At 41.0% G+C, this 22,131-nt stretch overlaps 1 protein-coding gene across 2 annotated transcripts in view; it reads left to right on the top strand.

Annotated features, from left to right (window-relative positions):
- Window positions 1-22,131, top strand: part of FAM135B (family with sequence similarity 135, member B) — a 298,084-nt gene that overhangs the window by 95,432 nt on the left and 180,521 nt on the right. For both annotated transcript variants that reach the window (XM_011938131.1, XM_011938133.1), the window contains exon 3: window positions 16,177-16,256. In XM_011938131.1, coding sequence (XP_011793521.1) covers window positions 16,177-16,256 — 80 coding nt within the window. The remainder of the gene's footprint in view (window positions 1-16,176; window positions 16,257-22,131) is intronic.

The following is a 22,131-nucleotide window of genomic DNA, read 5'->3' on the forward strand; positions in this document are numbered from 1 at the left end:
AATCTTTTTTGAATATCGTCCAGGTAGAATGTGACAATGAATGTAAATTACCAAGAGTCTTGCCTGACACACAGTTGACTTGCAAGAACTGGTGGCTTCCTTTGTTTTCACTCTGATATTCTGCTTATTATTGATATTTACAGAGTATCTGAAAGGAACAATAAGGTAACAGGAACAATAAGGTAAACAGTCTACTTATAGAAAGTATTTTCTTATCACTTAATATTAATATATATCCTAGAATTAAATTGTGTTCAATTATATGGGTATAATGAATTGGATGATGGGTCAACAGTAGCAGTCCTGAGGTCTAGCATAGACTTTGCTAATCTTTGGAAGACTTCTTCCCCATTTCTGTGTCTATATTCCATTAGCAACATATGAATGTCATAATTAGAATAATAATTAAATTACGGTTTTTAGAAGGAGTTGGTGCAGACTGTGTCTCCTACACTGTGCCAGGTGTTGTGCGTGTGTTATCTCATTTGTTTCCCATATAAAATGTTAACATGAGAAACCAAATGCTCAGAGAGGTAAAATGAATTGTTCAGAGTAACGCACCATTAGTAAACTGCAAATCCACCATTTAAAGCCTGGTCTTTCTGAGCACCTGGATTCTATTGTGTGTTTTCACTTCATGCCTTTGATCCTTCTGCATGAAAGACTTGTGAGTTGTTTTGCTTTTCAACTCTGCTCCCAACTTCTGACTGCTTGGAACTGGTGGCGGGTTCTGGTTTTGCCAATCAGAAAACTTCTCTCTGCAGAAACTCCTGTCACAGTGTGATACTGCATGACAAATTTTCTGGTCTGAGGTTTTAAATTACTCGTGACATTTCAAGCTGTGTAAGTCGCTTGAAGGTCTGCCTCAACCAAGCTCATTTAATCAAGCCACACACATGCAAAGAAAATCAAATGCTGCCTTGAATCCAGAGGGAAGAGGACTGACACCTGTTGAGCATCCACTGTATGTCTGGCATCTTGTAATGATGTTTCATATTGGCTCTCTAGAAGGAACGTTCATTTTACCTGCAAGTGGTAACTCCCTGGATGACAGACCAGCAGCAGCAACTTCTCTGAGCACAACATTGACACATGGCCACTCATGCAAACTAGAACTCCATCTGGGTTGACTCATCAGATAGGAACAACAGGTCCATCAGCCCGTATGAATAAAAGCAGCAAAGGGAGATGCAGGGATGGGGAAGCACCTTTCAGTTTCCCAGCAGCTCAGCAATCTCATATTTTTTTATACACAGTCACCCCAACTAAGCTACTTGTGTTGCTGGTTTGAGTTCCTTAAGGGGCCTCCTTCTAGGAGTACAGACATTTGCTGATGAATGTATTTGGGGTAGAGATGCAAAGATAACCATAGCAGTAATGATACCCACCATTCATTGAAGCTCAGTTTTGCTATACACATTGATTTTGATTTCTACATCAACTCCATAAGGTAACTGAAATCTTCATTTGCAAATGACAAAAGTGAAGCTCAGAGAGTTAGTAGCTTTAAGTTGATACAAAAAGCACCATTGTGGTTGTTGCTAATGCTGTTCATTTGCTTTGTTTTGTTTTAATATGAATGAGAAGAGGAGGCAATGGGAGAAGTTATAGCCATTCTGTTCAGACTTCCAAGTTTGTGTACAAAAGGCATACATTTTACAGAGATCATTCTTCCCTGCAGCTTGTAAGAGCTTAATGAGCCAGCTTTATTCAATGAGGATTCTCTGAGCAATATATGTATTATTTCCTGAAGGCTCAACAGTTTGAGTTCCACCCAACAGTGATTTTCTTGAAATTTTTCCAGATCGTCCATTTATTTCCTCTGTTTGGGTTTCAGATTTCCTTTGGTTAACAGGATAGAGCGGTGGTGGTGACGGAAGGAGGTGGAGCAGTGGTGCTGATGTGTAAAAACTGGCACTTCAAAACAAAGATTTATGATATTTGTCCATTTACATGCTATAAATACTCCCACCAAGGCCAATTTCAAGATACCAACGTGAAGTTAAAGGACCGGAAGGCATGCACAATCAGCATGCAGCAACTGTTTTCCAGCTTCTGCAGAGGCTCCATTTAAACGCAATTTGATTGGACAAATGTTTGTTAAGTGCCTACAACTCAGTATTCTCATTAATAGCTTTGATATTTGTTATGTAACTTAAATTTTCTGATTTTTTTAATCTAAGGGGGTTAATGATTTCTAGGGAATCCTCTAGCCCTCAGAGGAGACACAGTGTCAAAAATAAGAAAGAGATAAGAATATGGGCTTTGAAATCAGACTGTGTTGTTTGAATCCCGACTCTGCTACTTATCCTGGGAAAGTTATCTAATTCATTTTTGCTTGAATTTTCTTTTATGTAAAATGATTGAACAGTACTTAACGCAAAGAGAATTTGTATGCATTAACTAAGTGATTATATGTAAGTTGCTTTTCAGCTTCCTGTAGATAAAACCAGGACTTTTAATTAGTTCTTCCCCTGGTCAGGATAGGCTGTATTGTAGAGTGGTTACAAGCACACACTCACAAATCAGATTTCTTGGGCTTAAGTCTCAGCTCTCTAATTTACAAGTTGCAGAAACTTGGAAAAATAGTTTACCTTCTCTCAATCTTACATCGTTTTTCTGAATGGATATTAATATTTGTTTCCATCATACGTGGCTGCTTTTGATGATTGCATGAGATGATCTAGGAGTGGTGAGCATAGTGGTTGGAACATTGTCAGGTATCAAAGTGATAATTGCTGATTGTTCTTTCCATTCTGAATTTCTGTGGTTTTGGTAATTCAGGGAAATCACTGGTTTGATATTTTTAAACATTTTCTGTGGCAAGAAGAAAGAATTTTGTTTGTACTTTTAAGATTCTGCAAAAATGGCAAATGGCTTTACCCTTTGTCATTACTACTTTTTAGAAGTGAGTGGTCTGGCTGAAGATGTTTACTTTCTTTTAAGGAATTCCTCAATTTCTTAAAAGAAATTGAAGAATAAATGCTATCTAATACTCTATAGATCTCCTACCTGACTTAGGAGTCATGTGACTGCAGGAATTTGAAAAACCTTACTTCCTTACCCGTATATGGAATGATAATGTACAATTCATAGAATTTTCATGAGAATTAAATGTGATCTCTGGTAGTGTCGATGCCACATAGTGCTAGACAAAAAGAATTGAAAAATGGCAGAAAATGCAACTAGTTTATAGTTGGCTGGGACACGGGGATTCACAATTTCTGCTTTTGACCACTTACTACCCTCAAGTTTCCTGGAGATATGTGATATGTACAGAGAATTAAGAAAGAAGTGCTTTCCTGTCATCTGTGGCTTTGGCCCCAAGCCCTGTTGGAGAATGCCAACAAGTTAGGTTCAGCCACATGAAGACAGCCTTTGTCTTCCATTAAATAACCTTGAATTATGGTATATAAAAAATATCTGCTTTATGTCTACACGAAAGTCCAACCTAGATTCTTAGATTTTAATGGCTCTTATGCAAGACAAAGCAGAGTTTTCCATTTTCAGGAAAAAAGGCAGTGAGAGAAGTCAGGCTGTCTGTGTCAACTCTTCTGAATTTTCACCTACACAAAGTATGGCCCAGGAGGGTCCTGCAATCAGATCCCACAGTAAGAGGTGTATTTGGCTTCAAATAATCAAGCATATAACTTACGCTGGCTTAACTAGCACAAGATATCACAAGAAACACAGAAGTAGACAGTACAACCATGTCACCAGGGACAGTAAGGACCTAGACTTCTCTTTCTGCTCTTCTGTGCATAGCAAAAGGCTTTTTAATACTCATTGCTGAGGAAAGGCTGCTTTTACAACCACGATTATATTTTTGGATAAATTAAGAGAAGAGACAAACAGCCCAAGGGTCATGAAACAGGTTTCTCTTTTAAAAGCTTTCCTGTCTGCTTTACCTGCCAATGTGCACTTTTATTTCATTAGCCAAGAGGGGGGTCATGAGATTTCTCCTAGCTGCAAGGGAGTCAGCAAAGGGTGGATATTTTTAGGTAGGTATAGTAATTCCCCTGAGAAAACCTGGCTTTGCTTTGTAAGGAAAGAGGAGTTTATGGATAGTCAGCCAGCAATTCACAGCCTGAGCCACATGGAACCTTCCGGGTCAGCAAGGAGAATGCGGGTAGAGAAATGCAGATGATCATCACAGTAAACATTGGTGGAATCTGAATGAGTTATTATATTGTGATTATATCAAAGTATCCAGATGAGTTCTGCTGAAATATTAGAGTGGACTTTCCTTGGAAAAGTATTTTAGTAATTGCCATTGAAGCCAATAAAATGCAACAGAATGGTTCATAGTCCTACAGTGGTGAGTACATACTGTCAACCTGTTAGTGTGTACTGTACAGTAAAAATATATTAGTCATTTCATTGGTTTTTTGTTTCTTATCTTTTGGAACACCAAGGCCTCTTTTATTGGCAGGACTTTGCAGACCTTCCTGCCAGGGCAGAGTTTCACCTCCGCATCACAGTGTCTTCCACTGTCAGGTGGGGGCCAGCTATGTGAGGCTGGGATTCCAGATGGTGCCAGGTGTCCTGCTGGCAAAGAGACTGGGAAGAGTAGTGTGACAGCTCATTAGGTGAGGTCTAGGCAAATGGCAGTTCTTTATAAAGATGGAGATAGGGCAGGTTATGTTTATTATACCTGGCCATACGAGAAAATATTTTACCTCTCTAGTTATTTATAAATCCTCATGCAGTTTCCCCATAGCTGACTATCATTAGATTGTGGAGCATTAGCTTTTTTAAAGGAGAGAAATCCACTGACTGCATTATTGCTGATTCTGTCATGGTGTCCCACTGTTAGGACAAGACCGAGGACAGGATTGCCAGTATTTAATCGGGCTTTTCAGAACTCACTGGAAAAACCCTACAGTATCAAGCAATCTGGAGTTAGTTTTGACTCTAAATTGACTCAGCCTTTTGGGGAACAACATAGCACAGGAGAGGGTCTCCTCCCCTAGCCAGACCAGAGGAAGCTTAGCTCATGTCCTGAATCCTCTGCCAACTTGCCCTTAAGTAGGCACCACCCTCATCAGGTGTCGGGCAGAGGAGCTGTTTTGAGTTTCCACTAACGCTGCTGATAGAAATGTGTACATGCTTTATGGGAAGTTGTGATCATGGCTACCATTTACAGAGTCCCTGCCATCTACGATGTTTTAACTGTCATTTAAAAACAAAGTTCCCCTGCACATTCATATCACAATGTATACTTTAAGCATAAGGGAACTGAGCCTCTGCAAGTTTTGAATCCTTGGGAATTTGAATCCATGTCTGCCTGTCTCCAGTGGTTCCCTCCTGAGGCTCATGTAGACAAGACCGGTTGTGAGAGAGTCATGCTCACACTTTCCAGTGACCTTTGTTGGCAGTCACAGCGTGTGCGGTTCTCTTGTAATTCCTGGGGTGCAAGCAGGGACACTTCACTCCTCTTCACAGGAACCTCGACACCTGGGTGAACAGACAGAAAAAGGGGAGTCATTCCATTATCATGTGACAAGTGTGATGCTGGGGGCCTAAGGTGCCTTCATAAAGCCATCTTCATCATCATCGTTTTTATTATACCTATTATTAAAAAGCACTCATTTAGACTCAATACTTGCCAGGCATTATACGCACTTTGCATATTACAAATCATTTAATCCTCGTAATGGCACTATGAGGAACATTACTGTCATTACCATCCCCATTTATACATGAGGACCTTGAGCACAGGGACACTGTGAGAGTGATTTATTCAAGGTCACACAGTCAGAAACAGGCAGATTTTCAGAGCTTACCCTCTTAATCAAAATGTTATGTTGCTTCACAAGACTCAAAGATAATTTTCGCCCAGCCATGTGGGCACACCCACATCATAGCCGACCATTTACATCTTGAGTGCAGGGTTTGGCGTAATCATATACTGTATCCTGCAGGCATCCCTGAAACGTGTCCCACCAAAAGCCTCATGCCTTCTCCCAGCTTCATCCCAGCTGTGATGCCGGAGGATAGACTGGGACCATGGAGGTGGGAGGCTGTATCTCACACATGTCTTAGGGAGTAGCGATGAAGACATTGTACCTTTAATGGAATATGGGGTTGAGCATCATGCTGTGCTTGCCATGGATGCTCCCGTTCCTGCCTCACAATAATTCTGCAAGGCTGATACCAGCGTGGGTTTACTCACCCGTAAGAAAAGAGAGGCTCAGGGAGGGAAAGTTACTCGCTTTAAGTTTTCCAACCTGGCTTTGGGGACCTAGGTGTTCAGACTCCAGAGTATCGGTGTTTGACTTTCCAGGATAATGATGTGACTCCAGAGTATTGGTGTTCGACTTTCCAGGATAGTGATGTGACTCCAGAGTATCGGTGTTCGACTTTCCAGGATAGTGATGTGACTCCAGAGTATTGGTGTTCGACTTTCCAGGATAGTGATGTGACTCCAGAGTATCGGTGTTCGACTTTCCAGGATAGTGATGTGACTCCAGAGTGTCGGTGTCTGACTTTCCAGGATAGTGATGTGACTCCAGAGTATCGGTGTTCGACTTTCCAGGATAGTGATGTGACTCCAGAGTATCGGTGTTCGACTTTCCAGGATAGTGATGTGACTCCGGAGTATCGGTGTTCGACTTTCCAGGATAGTGATGTGACTCCAGAGTATCGGTGTCTGACTTTCCAGGATAATGATGTGTGTTTTAGGTCACGTCAGATGCTCCTGAGTCCGAGCGGTTGTTTCCCGCTATACTGATCTGGAAAATGATTTCGACAAAATGTCACAGATTTCTGTGTTCCCATTACGGAATATTACTCCTCATTTTACAAAAATTGCATGTGGATTCTTTATCACGCACAGAATTGTGTATTAGGATTGGCTTGTAGAAAACCATTGTTTGGGGGAATCTTTGTTTTTAGAGTTTTCACTGATTCATTCCTTCACCTGGCATTTATTGAATGCCAACCACGTCAGCCTCTGTTAGTTTCTGGGGATACAGAGATGAATGGGGCATGGCTGGTCTCCTTCAGTGGCTGGTGGTAATGGATATTTCTCTAATCAACTGAGAACAGATGTTCATTAGGTGCTTTTCCCTGTTTGGCACAGCTGTGAGACCTCTAAGGAATACAAAAGAAGTAAATAGTAGCATTCTTATTCTCAAGGTGCTTTTGAGAAAACAGAATGAAATACATGAAATGAGAGGTGTTGTTAGAAAATTAGTGATCAGAGCGAGAATCTACTTAGGCTCCTGTGATAAGAGTGATGAGGAAATTGAGGTGAGCTTATAACGTTAAAGCACCTGGCTTTGCCTTCCCTAAAATAAGCTGGGTGCTAGCCAAATGGCCCTGCATTTTAATCCCTAAACTATTCATTGCCTAGCTATGTGACTGTGGGCAAATTACCTAACTTCTCTGAGTTACAATGTGTGTGTTGTTAACATGAGAATATTTATTCTCCTCTATCGGTTTTGTCATGAGGAGGAAGTTTGAAAACCTGTATTCATTAGTTTACAATTACTGCTGTGACATAGTGCCATAACCTAAGTGGCTTAAAACAACATAACATTATTATCTTAGAATTCCGCAGGTTAGAATTCTGAAATGTGGGCTAAAGTCAGTATTCTTGCATGATTGTATTACTGCATGGAGGCTCTAGAGTCTATTTCTTTATCTTTTCCAGTTTATAGAGGCTGCCTGCATCCCTTGGCTGGTGATCAGCGATGGCTGGTCAAGTCTTTCTCACATTGCACTACTCTGTTCCTCTCTCTCTGTCTCTTGCCTCCTTCTTTCTCTTATAAGGAAAAGACTCTTGTGATTGCATTGAGTATACCCATGAAGTTTAGAATAATCTTCAAATTTCAAGGCCAGCTAATTAACAACCTTAATTTCATCTGCAACCTTAATTCTCTTTTGCCCAACATATTTACAGGTTCTGAAAATTAGAAGGTATATGTCAGGGGTTGGGGTGTATTATTATGCTTACCACATTATCCAAAGGGCATAGTTTAGTACCAGTCATACAGATGGAAATCAATAAAGGGTGACTATTTTTGTTATTATTTCCCAGAAGGAGTCCTGTGCAAATCTAGGCTACTGAAACACATCAACACACTATCTGAAGTTTTCCACCTCCTAGCTTCTTTCCCCATTCTGAGGAAGCTCATGGCCCTTCTTCTTTTGCCATTTGATCATTCTGCAGCAATTTAAGCAAACTGCTCCCGTCTTTATGACAACTTCTTTGACCCCAGGTGGAAGGAGATGGCTCTAAGATAGTTAAAAGATACTTGGAGGCTGGGTGTAGTGGCTCACGTCTGTAATCCTAGCACTTTGGGAGGCCAAGACGGGGAGATGACCTGAAGTCAGGAGTTCAAGACCAGTCTGACCAACATGGTGAAACCCGTCTCTACTAAAAATACAAAAATTAGCTGGGTGTGGTGACACATGCTTGTTATCCCAGCTACGTGGGAGGCTGAAGCAAGAGAATTGCTTGAACCTGGGAGGTGGAGGTTGCAGTGAGCCAAGATTGCGCCACTGCACTCCCGCCTAGGTGACAGAGCAATACTCTGTCTCAAACAAGACAAACCAAACAAAAAAAAAAACTTGAAGGTTTACTTACTGAGTCTGTGAACTTGCACCAATCTTTATCACTAAATGTTAATTTTCCCATCTTTAAGACAGAAATCATGGTAAGTACTTTAAAGACATCCTATGGGGATCAAACAGTATCCAAACAGGTTTATGGATTTATGACCTGATAGAAATTTCCCATGAGATAAAAGGGAATTACTAAAGCAGTGTTAGCATTCTGTTTAATCAGGACAGAGCCTGAATTGGTCAACCTAATTGAAATGTAAACTTTCACCCGATTCCTATAAAGCATCTGAAGTTCAACATAATTAAGTTCTTGAGGTAAGATTCAGTAGCATCAAGTGCTTTTAAGCAACAATTCAAGAGCACTTTGGAATCATCCATAAAAGTGACTTAGCTGTACAACAAAATGTGCCTCCTACGAGGTGTATCAGGAAAAAGGAAACACCCTGCTCTGGAATTGGAATCCTAGTTGCCCTTTGCTAACTCTGTGGCTTTGGATAACTGGTTAGATCTTTCCAATGGCTCAATGCCTTCCTTGGTTTACCCTTGAGCTGCTGCTTGCTTTCACAAAGGATTTATGGGGGATCAACCAAGATTGCATACATGGAAGTTGCCAGTACAGGTCCTGCCACAGAAATACTTAAGAAATCTTGAGCATAGCTGTAACCGCTACAAGTGCAGTGGGATGGGAGAGGGATGCATAGCCCCTGGCAATGACTGACACATTGTATTAATATGTTCAGAGAAGGCGCCGTTACAATGTGACAGTTGGTGGCGGTGCTGATGGGATTTGTGTCCCTTTCCTTCTTCATGAAATTACTGAAATACATAGATCTTTTATTAAAGAAACACTAAAAGTAACATCTTGCATTTCTGTCAGTCAGGGTTTGCCAATTATTGGCCCATGAGGACTGAGCCTGCAAATGTGTTTTATCTTGTTGACACAGTGCTTTATTGCTAACGTTGTGGCCATGGCTGCCGCTGCTAATTGTTTTTGCTGTTGCTGATGTTGCTATTGTCATTGCCATTGATTTGTGAACCAATATTTAGCATTTTAAAGATGTTTTATTACAAAATTAAATTTCTGTCTTCCCCTGAAAAACTGAAAGATCTCCCAACATGCGGTCAACATTTCTGCAGGGTCGTAATAAGCCACTGCTAAGGAGCAGCCGCTCCTGTGGCCAAGGCAGCCACCGCTGCCCTCACACAGAGGCAAGTGTCATGATCATTTGTAAATGTGCTTCCACTGGGATTTTCTAATGGCAGTTGATTATTTTTGGACCCGTATATCCATCAAAAGCAGAAAATAAAAAGATAGATTAGGTGGAACCCAAGGTTTTCTTACAATTTCATTTTTGTAGTTTGCCTGGCCCCTGCAGGCATTTGTGTTTTCTCCAGTCGGTATGGAGCCTTATCCTTTCCAATAGATCCAGTCACTGTGATTTTCCTGTTGAACAGGACAGATGCCTTTTATGTTTTTCAGTTAAATGTTTTATTTTGAGTTAGTTGTAGCATCACATGCAGTTTTAAGAAGTAGTACAGAGACATCTCATATAATGTTTATCTAGTTTCCTTAATGGTAGTATCTTGTAATGCTGTGGTGCATTTTCACAGTCAGGATATTGATATGGACAGTCAGGGTACAAATTATTTTCATCACCACATGGATCTCACATTTTATGTTGCTCCTTGATAGTCACACCCACTCGTCTCCCACTCCCATCCTCTCCCTAACCCCTGGAGCCCCTAATCTGTATTCTATTTTTATAATTTTGCAACTTTAAACATGCCATATAAATGGAAATATACACCTTTTTCAAATTAGCTTCTTTTGCTGAGCACAACTGTCTGGAGCTCCATCCAGACTGTTCTGTGGATGAATTGTTCATTCTTATTTATTGCAGAGTAGTTTCCACAGTTTAAAGGACATCTGGGTTGTTTCAGTTTTTAGTATTGTGGATAAAGCTTCTCTCAACATTTTGAACAAGTTCTTGCATAAATAAGTTTTCATTTCTCTAAGAGAGATGCCTAGGAGGGCAGTTGTTGGGTTGTTTGACAGTTGTATGTTTACTTTTTAAAGAAGCTAGCTAACATTTTTCAGAGTGGCTGTTCCATTTTACATTTCCACCAGCAATGTGTGAGTGATCCACTTTGCCTGCATAATTGCCAGTATCTGGTGTTGTCAATGTTTTTTATTTTAGTCATTTTGATGAGTGCGTTGTAGCATCTAATTGTGGTTTTAATTAGTATTTTGTCTGATGATGTTGAATATCTTTTTTAAACATTTATTTTATCATATATATTTGAAGTATACAACATGATGTTTTGATAAAAAATATACAGTGAAATGATCATTATATGTGAGCAAAGTAACACATCTACTGTCTTCCTAAGTGGCCTTCTTTTTTTATTTTAAACTTTTCTGTGGTAAGTACATCTAAAATCTGTTCTCTTAGCAAATTTTCAGTATATAATACAATATTATTAACTATAATCCTCCGGCTGTACATTAGATCTCTCAACTTATTTATATTATAGAACTGCAAGTTTATACTCTTTGACCCACATTTCCCCATTTCTTCTTTCCCCTCTCCATTCTTGGTAACTATCATCCCATTCTCTCTTTCTATGTGTGTGACTTCTTTTTTTAAAAAAGTTCTACGTGTAAGTGAGATCTTGTATATATATTTTTTCTGTATCTGGCTTATTTCATTTAAACATAATGTTCTTCAGTTTCATCCATGTTATTGAAAATGGCAGTATCTTCTTTTTTTGAGGCTGAATAACATTCCATTGTTTGTGTGTGTGTGTGTGTGTATGTGTGTGTATGTGTGTGTGTACACTGATATGTATTCCACAGTTTATCCACTGATCCATTGCTGGGTGCTTAGGTTGTTTCTGTATCTGGGCTATTGTGACTAATGCCGCAATGAAGGTGGAGGTGCAGATCTCTCCACGAGGTGCTGACTTTGATACCTTGTTGGTGTACACAAGCAGAGGGGTTTCTGGGTCATATGGCAGTTTTATTTTTAGTTTTTTGAGGAACCTCCATGTTATTTTTCATAATGGCTGTACCAATTTACATTCCCACCAGAAAAGAATACAAGGGTTTTCTTTTCTCCACATTCTCACCAACACTGGTTATTTCTTGTCTTTTTCACGATAACTATCCTGGAATGTATGAGGTGATATGTTGTGGTTTTGATTTGTGTTTCCCTGATGATTAGTAACATTGAGTACTTTTTCACAAATGTGTTGGTAATTTGAATGTTTCCTTTGGAAAAATGTGTATTCAGGTCCTTTGTCCTTTAAATTGGATTATTATTATTATTATTATTACTACTGCTATTGAGTTGCATGATTTTCTTATACATTTTGAACACTAATCCCTTATCAGACATACTGTTTGCAAATATTTTCATTCTTTTGTAAGTGACCATTTTACCTTGTTCATTTTTCTTGTTTCTCAAAATTGTATTATAGCTGTTTAACATCTTTTGTGGTTCCATACATATTTTAGAACTATTTTCTCTATTTGTATAAAAAATGCCCTTGGAATTTTTTGTTGTTGTTGTTGTTGTTGAGGTAAGGTCTCCACCTGACACCCAGGCTGGAGTACAGTGTTGTGATTTCAGCTCACTTCCTCTTCAACCTCCTGTGCTCAAGTGATTTTCCCTACCTCAGCCCTTCCAGTAACTGAGACTACAGACTACAGGTATATGCCACCTCACCCAGCTAATTTATTTATTTATTTTCTGTAGGGATGGGGTCTCCATATATTGCCTAGGCCAGGCTCAAGCAATCCTCCAGCCTTGGCCTCCGAAAGTGCTGGGATTAGTGGCATGAGCCACCACACCTGCCCTGGCATTTTAATAGAGACTGCACTGATACTCTGTTTTGCTTTGGGTGTATGAACATTTGAACATCTTTTCATGAGCTTATTTGCCCTCTGTGTGTCCCCTTTGGTGAAATTTTTCTTGTGTTTGACCACTTTTTAATTGGTGTGTTTGTTTTTTACTACTCAGTTCCAAGAGTTCTTTATATATCCTAGGTAATAGTCCTTTGTCAGATGGTCAATTCTCAATATTTACAGTAGTATGTTCTGTAAAGTCACCACGAATACTGAATTAGCAAATGCTGAACCACTGTTCCTAGGGGAAATACAGGGTTAGGTTCCTGTGAGCCTCTGGTCACATTTCTGCCAGACTTACCAATATATAATCTTGTTTTATGTGTTTCTGTTTAAAGATACCCCCACAGTTAATAGGTACTGTTGATTCATTATCATTGATCTCAGTCAGCAGCACTAGAACTCAAAGCTGAGTGAAGCTCATCTAACACACATCCTTTCTCCATGGGGCACATCACAGCATTCCTGCCCTTAGGAACGCTAGACAGCCCTTTAGTACTATGCCTGGGGTCTACCTCAAACAGTGGAATCACCAACAAAAAGCACAGAGTAGAAAAATGTGGGACTAAATCAATTGCAAAAGGGATCCTTGTCTGTAGTATTGCTTAACCTCAGTTGGGCACCTGAGTGTCAGAAGATTCAAACTTTTTACGACTGTGTTCATGTCTGTGAATGACCACAAAGGTGCTGTGAGTGTTGCATTTGGGGCTAAAACACATTTTATCAAGTAAACAAATTCCCAAATACATGCACAGATACTAAGGGCCACTGCATGTGATTTGCAACAATTTTTTCCCATATTGTAGCTTGTATCTTAACAGGGTCTTTCGTAGCACAAAAGTGTTTAGTTTTAATGAACTAAAATTTATCTGCAGGGTTCAGTGGCTCACACCTGTAATCCCAGCACTTTGGGGGGCCGAGGTGGGAGGATCACTTGAGACCAGGAGTTTGATGCCAGCCTGGGTAACATAGCAAGACCTCATCTCTCAAAATAAACAAGCAAACAAACAAACAAAATATATGTTTTTCTTTTATGATTCATGTTTTCTGTACCAAGTCTAAAAACTCTTTGCTTAATTCTATATTTAGAATATGTTTTAGGCCAGATGTGGTGGCTCACACCTGTAATTCCAGCACTTTGGAAGGCCAAGGCAGGTGGATTGCCTGAGGTCAGGAGTTCGAGACCAGCCTGGCCAACATGGTGAAACCCCGTCTCTACTAAAAACAAAAAAATTAGCTGGGCATGGTGGTGGGTACCTGTGATCCCAGCTACTTGGGAGGCTGAGGCAGGAGAATCACTTGAACCGGGGAGGTGGAGGTTGCAGTGAGCCGAGATCGCACCATTGCACTCCAGCCTGGGCAACAAAGCGAGACTCTGCCTCAAAGAAAGAAAAAAGGAATAATTTAAAAACTTTTCTCTGTTTCCTAATAGTTTTATAGTTTCATATTTTTCATTTACGTCCACAATCTACGTTATTAATAGTTTCTTTATAAGATGTGAAATTAAAGTTGAGGTTTGTTTGTTTGGTAGTGGCTGTTATTTTGTCTATGGATAGCCAATTGCTTCAGGACAACTTATTTTAAAAGGTGATCTCTGCTCCATTGAATTGCTTTTGCACCTTTGTGAAAAATCACATGGGCATATGTATGCCCTCATTACTGTGGGGTGGTGGATGGAGGTCCAGGCTCCCCACATGGTCTCCACTTAAACTGAACAGGTGGGGTTCTCTTTACCATCTGTTAGGGATGGAAGCCTGGCTCCCTGCTGAAGTCCTTCTCTTGGCAGGTTGGGTGGGGATGCAGTGTTTTCATGCAGTCTGGGGATGGCGGGTGTCTAGACTTCCCACTTTGCCTTTGCTAGTGTGGGTGGAGGTGGGCCCACAGTATTTTCTGTTTTTTGGCTGGAGTAGACAGCTGTTGCCTAAAAGTTTTCTGTCTTGCTAGGCTGTTCTCTTCCTGATCCTTCGGCTGGAGGGAGAGGGCTTTCTTTGGATAATTTGCTTGTTGGTGGCTATTAGCTTTTCTGGCTTCTTGTCTTCTCCAGTATCCAGTCTGGATATATGAGGCAACAGAAAATGCAGAAGTCTCACCAGCATGTCTCTTCTTGGGTCCTGAGGTCCCCAACCTGTCTGCTTTCTTCTCCACCTTGAAGAATCTTCATTTGCTTGTTTCTATATACTGTTAGAGTTTTTGTTGTGCTTAGTGCGAAAAATAGGGTAAAGTATGTCTCTCTACTTCACCTTTCTGGAAACAGAAGTCATGGCAGGTACTTTAAAAAAATATTCATTTTGGCTGGGCATGGTGGCTCATGCCTGTAATCCCAGCACTTTGGGAGGCTGAGGCAGGTGGATCATGAGGTCAGGAGTTCAAGACCAGCCTGACCAACATGGTGAAACCCATCTCTACTAAAAATACAAAAATTAGCCAGGTGTAGTGGTGCGTGCCTGTAGTCCCAGCTACACGGGAGGCTGAGGCAGAAGAATTGCTTGACCCCAGGAGGTAGATGTTGTAGTAAGCCGAGATCATACCACTGTACACCTGCCTGGGCTACACAACAAAACTCCATCTTACTCATATTCTGTAAAATGAATATATATATATATATTCATTTGGGAAGGAATATATATATATATATTCATTTGGGAAGGAATATATATATATATATTCATTTTACAGATACAGAAACAAGTTCAGAGAAGTTAGGTGATGTACTTAAAGTCATGCAGCTGGAAATGTGTCACTCATGCTGCAGCTATGAATCCAGCGCCAGTGCCCTTTTCTCTTCATTTTTGCTCATCATTTATACATTAAAAACAAGCAGGAGACTGCCAAGAGAAACATTCTATGAGTGTATGTGCAGTGCAAGGACGTCAATAGCGGGTACTTGCCCAGCTATGAGCTCAATGAGCCACGGCAGACTGATGTGTTCATGGTCCGTTTTCCTTATATTTCACTTTGGTTTATTCACATTTCATTTCACAATGGGTTTCAAATCAGTAAAAGAAGAGAACAGTGATGATGCCAGAAATGTCCTCAAGTGCTTACAAGCAAAAAGTCATTAATTGCAAAGCACAGAACTTCAAAAGATGCTTCTGTACTTGGGGCAAAAGAGGGCACATTAGAGAGTTAACTGATAGCAGGAGAAGCTGCACATTGTCCTGAAATGGTGGGATTTGAAAATGGGAGTGCTATGTTAAAATTAAGGAAGATGAAATACACAGGGAAAAGTGCATTTGGCAACACCCCCAAGAAGAATAACTCAGTGGCTGTGTTACTAAAAGAAGTGGTTTTTGTGTTGCAACGTGATAGAAACTCAGTTTATAGATGGGTTATCCACCGTGCATAAATAGCCTACTTTCCTATAACAATAACCTTTCTTGACTACATAAAACCCACACCCCTTAATGAAACTGCGTCACATGACCCATCTCTTTCTTTTCTCTATTCCAATCACCTCCAACCTTGTTCAGTCTTGTGTGATCTCCAGTGAACTTCACTTCCTGTCTCCAACACTGCCCTGTTGCTTCCCTCTCCAACTCTGCTGATAAAACGCATTTCTCTTTGATGCCAGATGATTGTGCATGCTGCCAAGAAACTTCCCCGATTTCCTATGGCTTTCAGGATTAATTCTAGGTATTTTTAGAAGTCAACATTAAGAAGCCTGATCTTCAGCATCCTCTCCTCTTCTCTTTTCTTAGGTATTACCAAATCCGGGTGACCTTGAAGGTGTCCTCAAGGATCCCCCACAGACTGAGTGCCTCCATCGCTGGGCAGACAGGTGAGCAGAAGAATGACAATGGGGCACTTGCCCCTAATGGCAAACCTCCCTTTGTCACTGCTCGCCAGGGCACAGCCAAGTGCAAGGCATGTAGATGCACTCAGCCAACCTGTGGTGAATGTTGGATGAGCAAATTTTGGAAATGGAAACCAACAGTTGGAGGTGTCCATATGTGTACATTGTGGCAAGGGGAACCTGGCTTAAGAGAAATATACTTTCCCTTTTGGAGATAAACTGACTGTGGGAGGTTGGTTAAAGTCAAGTCAGGGAGGACGTTGGTGGGAAATGATATCCAGCAAGTGGGTAAAGAGAAGCCTGTTAAAGGGAACCTGGGAATCAACTAGGTACAGAGGACAGAGTGAGTAAGCAGTGTTGGTGGCACTTTCCATACACAGTGAGGGAACAAAGAGCAGTGGTCCCAGCTTGAGGAGAAGGATTGCCAAGGACAACTCAGATCCTGATCTTGAGAAGGCTAGAGTACAAGGTTGGTAACCAGGGCTCTGAGCAGGTAGTCTATCACAGAGTGTTGAGTCAGAAAAAGAGAACTTACCATGCCAGAAATAAAGACAGACATAATATTAACTAGCAGAGCTATTAGGAGTTTGCATTAGTAAATCTGGGAGAACTGTATAGACTAGCTAGACCTTAAGAAGAAGGAGAGGCCAGGCACGGTGGCTCATGCCTGTAATCCCAGCACTTTGGGAGGCCAAGGTGGGCAGATCACCTGAGGTCAGGGGTTTGAGACCAGCCTGGTCAACAAGGTGAAACCCTGCCTATACTAAAAATACAAAAAAATTAGCCAGACATGGTGGTGGGTGCCTGTAATTCCAGCTACCCAGGAGGCTGAGGCCGGAGAATCACTTAAACCTGGGAGGCGGAGGTTGCAGTGAGCCGAGATTGTGCCTCTGCGCTCCAGCCTGGGTGACAGAGTGGGGTTCCAAAAAAAAAGAAAGAAAAAGAAAAAGGAGAAATACTTAAGAAATACTTAAAGGGTAGGCTAGAGGGTAGGGAACATTAAGACAGAGCTGTGTAAAATCTGTTTAACATTAATTATAAAGTACGAGTAGCCAAGAATGTTGTAGAAATCCAATCCAGTAAAGCTAAGAGTACTGGTCATAGCTGCACTTGATAAAATTCATTTGGAATTTGCAACGTGTTATGGTGAGTGGAATCACATGCAACTGAATATCCACAAGTCAGGAATGTAGATGTGGTAGTCTGCTTAAATTTACCTTAGAAGACGTCTGGAGAGAGACCTGGTTCCTCAGGCCACATGATAGAACATGAGATGAAGACTGTGGTTTCAGAGCAGTAGGATTACTCAAGCCTGTGATCTACAGAAGGAAAGACACTGATGGCCACAGGCTTCTCCCTAGCCTCTGAGCAGAGTAAAGCATTAAATAATAGTCAAGTTGCCATATTTCCAAGGTGTTCCTCCTACTTCCCTCCACTCCTCTCTCCTGGGAAGGAATCAGGCATCTGATAAGTAGGCTACCCATCCTCCTAGGTCCAGTGTAGATCCAGAGTGATTAAGAATCCAGAAGTTCTCTCCTTTCCTATCATCCTGTACTTCACCCCTTCCCCACCCCACCTTCCAATAGAAGAAGGTCCATGATGTCTACAGAGAGAGCAGGGGATTTGGACCCTGACCCTGCGTGAACCAGTGTCCATATGTGTACATTGGATAATAACATATCTGTGACCCCAGATATGTTACTAGCAGCTTGAACTTTAGTTTCCTGGAATATGAGGATAAAAATGCATTCTTCATAGATATTTGTCTTAGAAATTATAAATAAAAAGGACACTTTATATTTCATAGAGATTATAAATATACTTATGTCAGAACAAGAACTAGCACAAGGTAAGTAGCCAGTTAGTCCTACCTGTGGTCATATCATCAGGGGTTTGAGGGACCTGATCTCAGGGTCAAGGTAAAAGCCTCGGAGAGAGATCTAGAAGTGAAACAGAAATAACACCACAGCCAACCAGATGAAATCCATCCCCAGCTCCCCATCAAGGACTCTGCTTCTTCCTTGTGACTGTGGACAATAGGAGCTTGGGTCCTGTCACCAGATGAGCCATCTTTTGGAGCTGGCAGGCCCCAGCTGTGAGGACCAGAGGGCTGCAGGATGCTCAGTGGTTGGCAGAGCCCAGCGAGTAACGGGGGAAGAGAAGGGCTGGAGATAGTGCTGCACAGAGACAAAGAAAATAAAAGTGAAAAAACTATTTCCTTTTCTAGTATAGTTTAACAGAAGAATAATTATGATGAAGCTGGTATGCCTTGAGCTTTACAGTAGCACATTGTTTAGAACAGAATATGAACACAGTGGTCAGCAATAATTTACAATGAGATTGTGCCCCATATGAGGGATGTGCAGAGTTTGTATTTCTTCTTCAAGGTGAATTTTTCAATTATACTATTTTTGGTTAGAGACCGCTGCATTATGAAGCACTCCAAAACATCTGACTTTTAACAATGGCTTATTCTTTTATAATGTTTTGAATTAGCCAGCCTAGGCTGGGGACATTTATGCACTACCTTCAGCTGAGATCTCAGCTGAGGATGGAGCAGCCAAGATGCCTGACCCCTTGGTTGGAGTGGCTGCACCAGATGAGGGACAGCTGGGCTTCTGTCTCCAGTTGGGTGGTCAGACTTCTTACATGAAAGCTGAATTCCCCAGAGAGAAAATGAGGAAGATTCCAGGCCACCTAAGGGCTAGATGGAGACTGGCCCAGGGTTGCTCCCTCTACAGTTCATTGGTCAGGGCAGGTGACAAGGCCAGCCCCAAGGGAATGGAAATAGACTTTTGCCTTTCATTGGAAGCACCATCTGCATGTACAGTGATGGAAGGAAGCTCTGGCAGTCCTATTTCTGGCCAACTATCCAAACATATTTTTCATTACCTGTATGCATTTCTGAGGGGAAAAGAGAAAAATATATCTTTAGGCCACAAAATATAACATATTGGAAGAGAACCAGGAGGGGTGAAAACATTTGGACTTTAATGATGTCTTTGATACTCAGTACTTAAACAATCTTGTTGGAATAAATGATTTTATTTGGCTTTTTTGTTTCATGTATCTCTAAATGGAAATAGAAACAGCTTGCCATATCCAAGGAGGCAGAATTTAGCAGTTGTGAGGGCCACAAGCTTGGGCTTTCCAGGTGCAATTTCTACTTCTCCCACTTCTAAGCTGCTTGACTTTAGAAAAGTTCTTTAACCAATTTGTTTTTCAGGTTCCTCATCTATAAAATAGGGATGGCAGTTGGTACTTATAGGTTTATGGTAAAGATTGAATGAATTATGCAAACTCATGCATGTAAAATAATTGCATACATTACATGGTTTACATATAAATCATATACGTAAAGTGATTAGACTGTTGCCTGGCACATGGTGAGCTCATAATCTGACAAAGGGCTAATATCCAGAATCTACAAAGAACTCAAACAAATATACAAGAAAAAAACAAACAACCCCATCAAAAAGTGGGGAAAGGATATGAACAGACATTTCTCAAAAGAAGACATTCATACAGCCAACAGACACATGAAAAAATGCTCATCATCACTCGCCATCAGAGAAATGCAAATCAAAACCACAATGAGATGCCATCTCACACCAGTTAGAATGGCCATCATTAAAAAATCAGGAAACAACAGGTGTTGGAGAGGATGTGGAGAAATAGGAACACTTTTACACTGTTGGTGGGATTGTAAACTAGTTCAACCATTATGGAAAACAGTATGGCAATTCCTCAAGGATCTGGAACTAGATGTACCATATGACCCAGCCATCCCACTACTGGGTATATACCCAAAGGATTATAAATTATTCTACTACAAAGACACATGCACACGTATGTTTATTGCGGCACTATTCACAATAGCAAAGACTTGGAATCAACCCAGATGTCCATCAGTGACAGACTGGATTAAGAAAATGTGGCACATATACACCATGGAATACTATGCAGCCATAAAAAAGGATGAGTTTGCATCCTTTGTAGGGACATGGATGCAGCTGGAAACCATCATTCTTAACAAACTATCACAAGAAGAGAAAACCAAATACCGCATGTTCTCACTCATAGGTGGGAACTGAACAATGAGTTCACTTGGACTCAGGAAGGGGAACATCACACACTGGGGCCTATGATGGGCAGGGGGGAGGGGGGAGGGATTGCACTGGGGAGTTATACCTGATATAAATGATGAATTGATGGGTGCTGACGAGTTGATGGGTGCAGCACACCAACATGGCACAAGTATACATATGTAACAAACCTGCACGTTATGCACATGTACCCTAGAACTTAAAGTATAATAATAAAAAAAAAAAAGAATAAGTGTTGCTATTAGGCACAAGAGTAACTTTTTACTTAGCAGCCTTCCGACCTGTGCTGTTCATCCAGGGGAACGAGAGGCTGCCTTCCAGCTCTAGAGATGCTCAAAGTCATCTCAGGGAGACAGAAGAGATCAGATGATACAGTAGGGGTGGAGAGTGCAGTGACCGTCGGACGGACTGTGGGTCCATGCAGGACTGCCTGTGCGAGGAGCCAGTGGCTTGACTGAGAAAGGACCTCTCAGATTGGGCTTGAAGAACAAGCAGAAGTTGCTTCCACAGATAAAAGTAGGGAAGGTTGATCCAGGTGAGGTAATACAATGACCTGTACAGAGCAAAGGTGTTCACAGGATGAGGAGAGATCTTGTGTGACTGCTGATAAGAACAGCACCAACATGAGAAGAGAAACAAGCTGTGGTCAGGTTTGGAGCCCATTTGTGCCACACGGAAGAGATTGGTTTTGTTCCAGAGACACAGCCAGGTGAAATGAAAGCACCTTGTCCAACCCCATGCTGTTCAAACACGTGGTGCTCTCTCATAAATCGAGGGATAGGATTCTGCATTTTTATTCTCTTTTTAAATATGTCAGTTCTCTAATAGCCTCATTATATGGAAGCATGTTTCCATTATGTAGATGATTTAGGTCCAGATCTTCTTGATATGAAATAAATATTGCATTGACTTGTACAGGCTAGATGTTTATGATTAGATCCTGTGTGTTAAAATATAATAATAATTCCCCATGTGCACAGCCTGCATGCCATTGCCTTTTCAATTCTTTTTTAAGAGGTCATTTGGGGAAGACTTCTCTGGAAAACTGATGCTTTGCTCTTTTCTGAGTTAGCTGTATGTATATCTTATTCCATAGAACATGACAGGCTTGGAGCTCACACCAGTTAGGAATAATTGTTTTCTTGGACATGTGAGAAACATCCTAGCATTTGAGAAGGGACAGGCACACGAATGGTGACAGCAACTGTAATACTGTCAGATGTGCTTGTGGACCTGGGGCCCCTTCTGTGTAGATGTGAGAACACTGGGGGTTTGGCCTTAGTGTTGGGTATGAATATGAAGGATGCAGGTCTTTATCATTACCAGAAATAGAAAAGTGCAAATTACAGGTGACTAATGATTCACTGACCAAGACACCCCTTGACTGTTCAAGAACAAAAAAGAAAAAAATCATTGCAATATCTTCCTGTTGTTCTCCTTGACCTTCGGTAAAAATTAAGAAAATTCAGTGAAAATTAGGAAGATTTCGTGAAAACTGATAAAAGAATCTACTGATTAGGGAGGGAGGACCTGCAGCAGAAAAGACTTGACCTCAGATAGTCACGTTAACATCCCACTCACTTCAGGGCTACGTGTGCCAAGGGAAGCCTTTCAACCACTGAGCCTTCAATTTTTTTTTTTTTTTTTTTTTTTTAACTGTGGGGATAGTCATACCTTTTGCCTAGGGTTTCAGAGAGGATTTGAGAGCATGATGGCAAAGCCCCTAGCACAGTGCCTGATACAAAATGGAAAAC

The sequence above is a fragment of the Colobus angolensis genome, unplaced genomic scaffold (genome assembly GCF_000951035.1).
Source record: "Colobus angolensis palliatus isolate OR3802 unplaced genomic scaffold, Cang.pa_1.0 Scaffold17, whole genome shotgun sequence".
Taxonomy (NCBI): Eukaryota; Metazoa; Chordata; class Mammalia; order Primates; family Cercopithecidae; genus Colobus; species Colobus angolensis.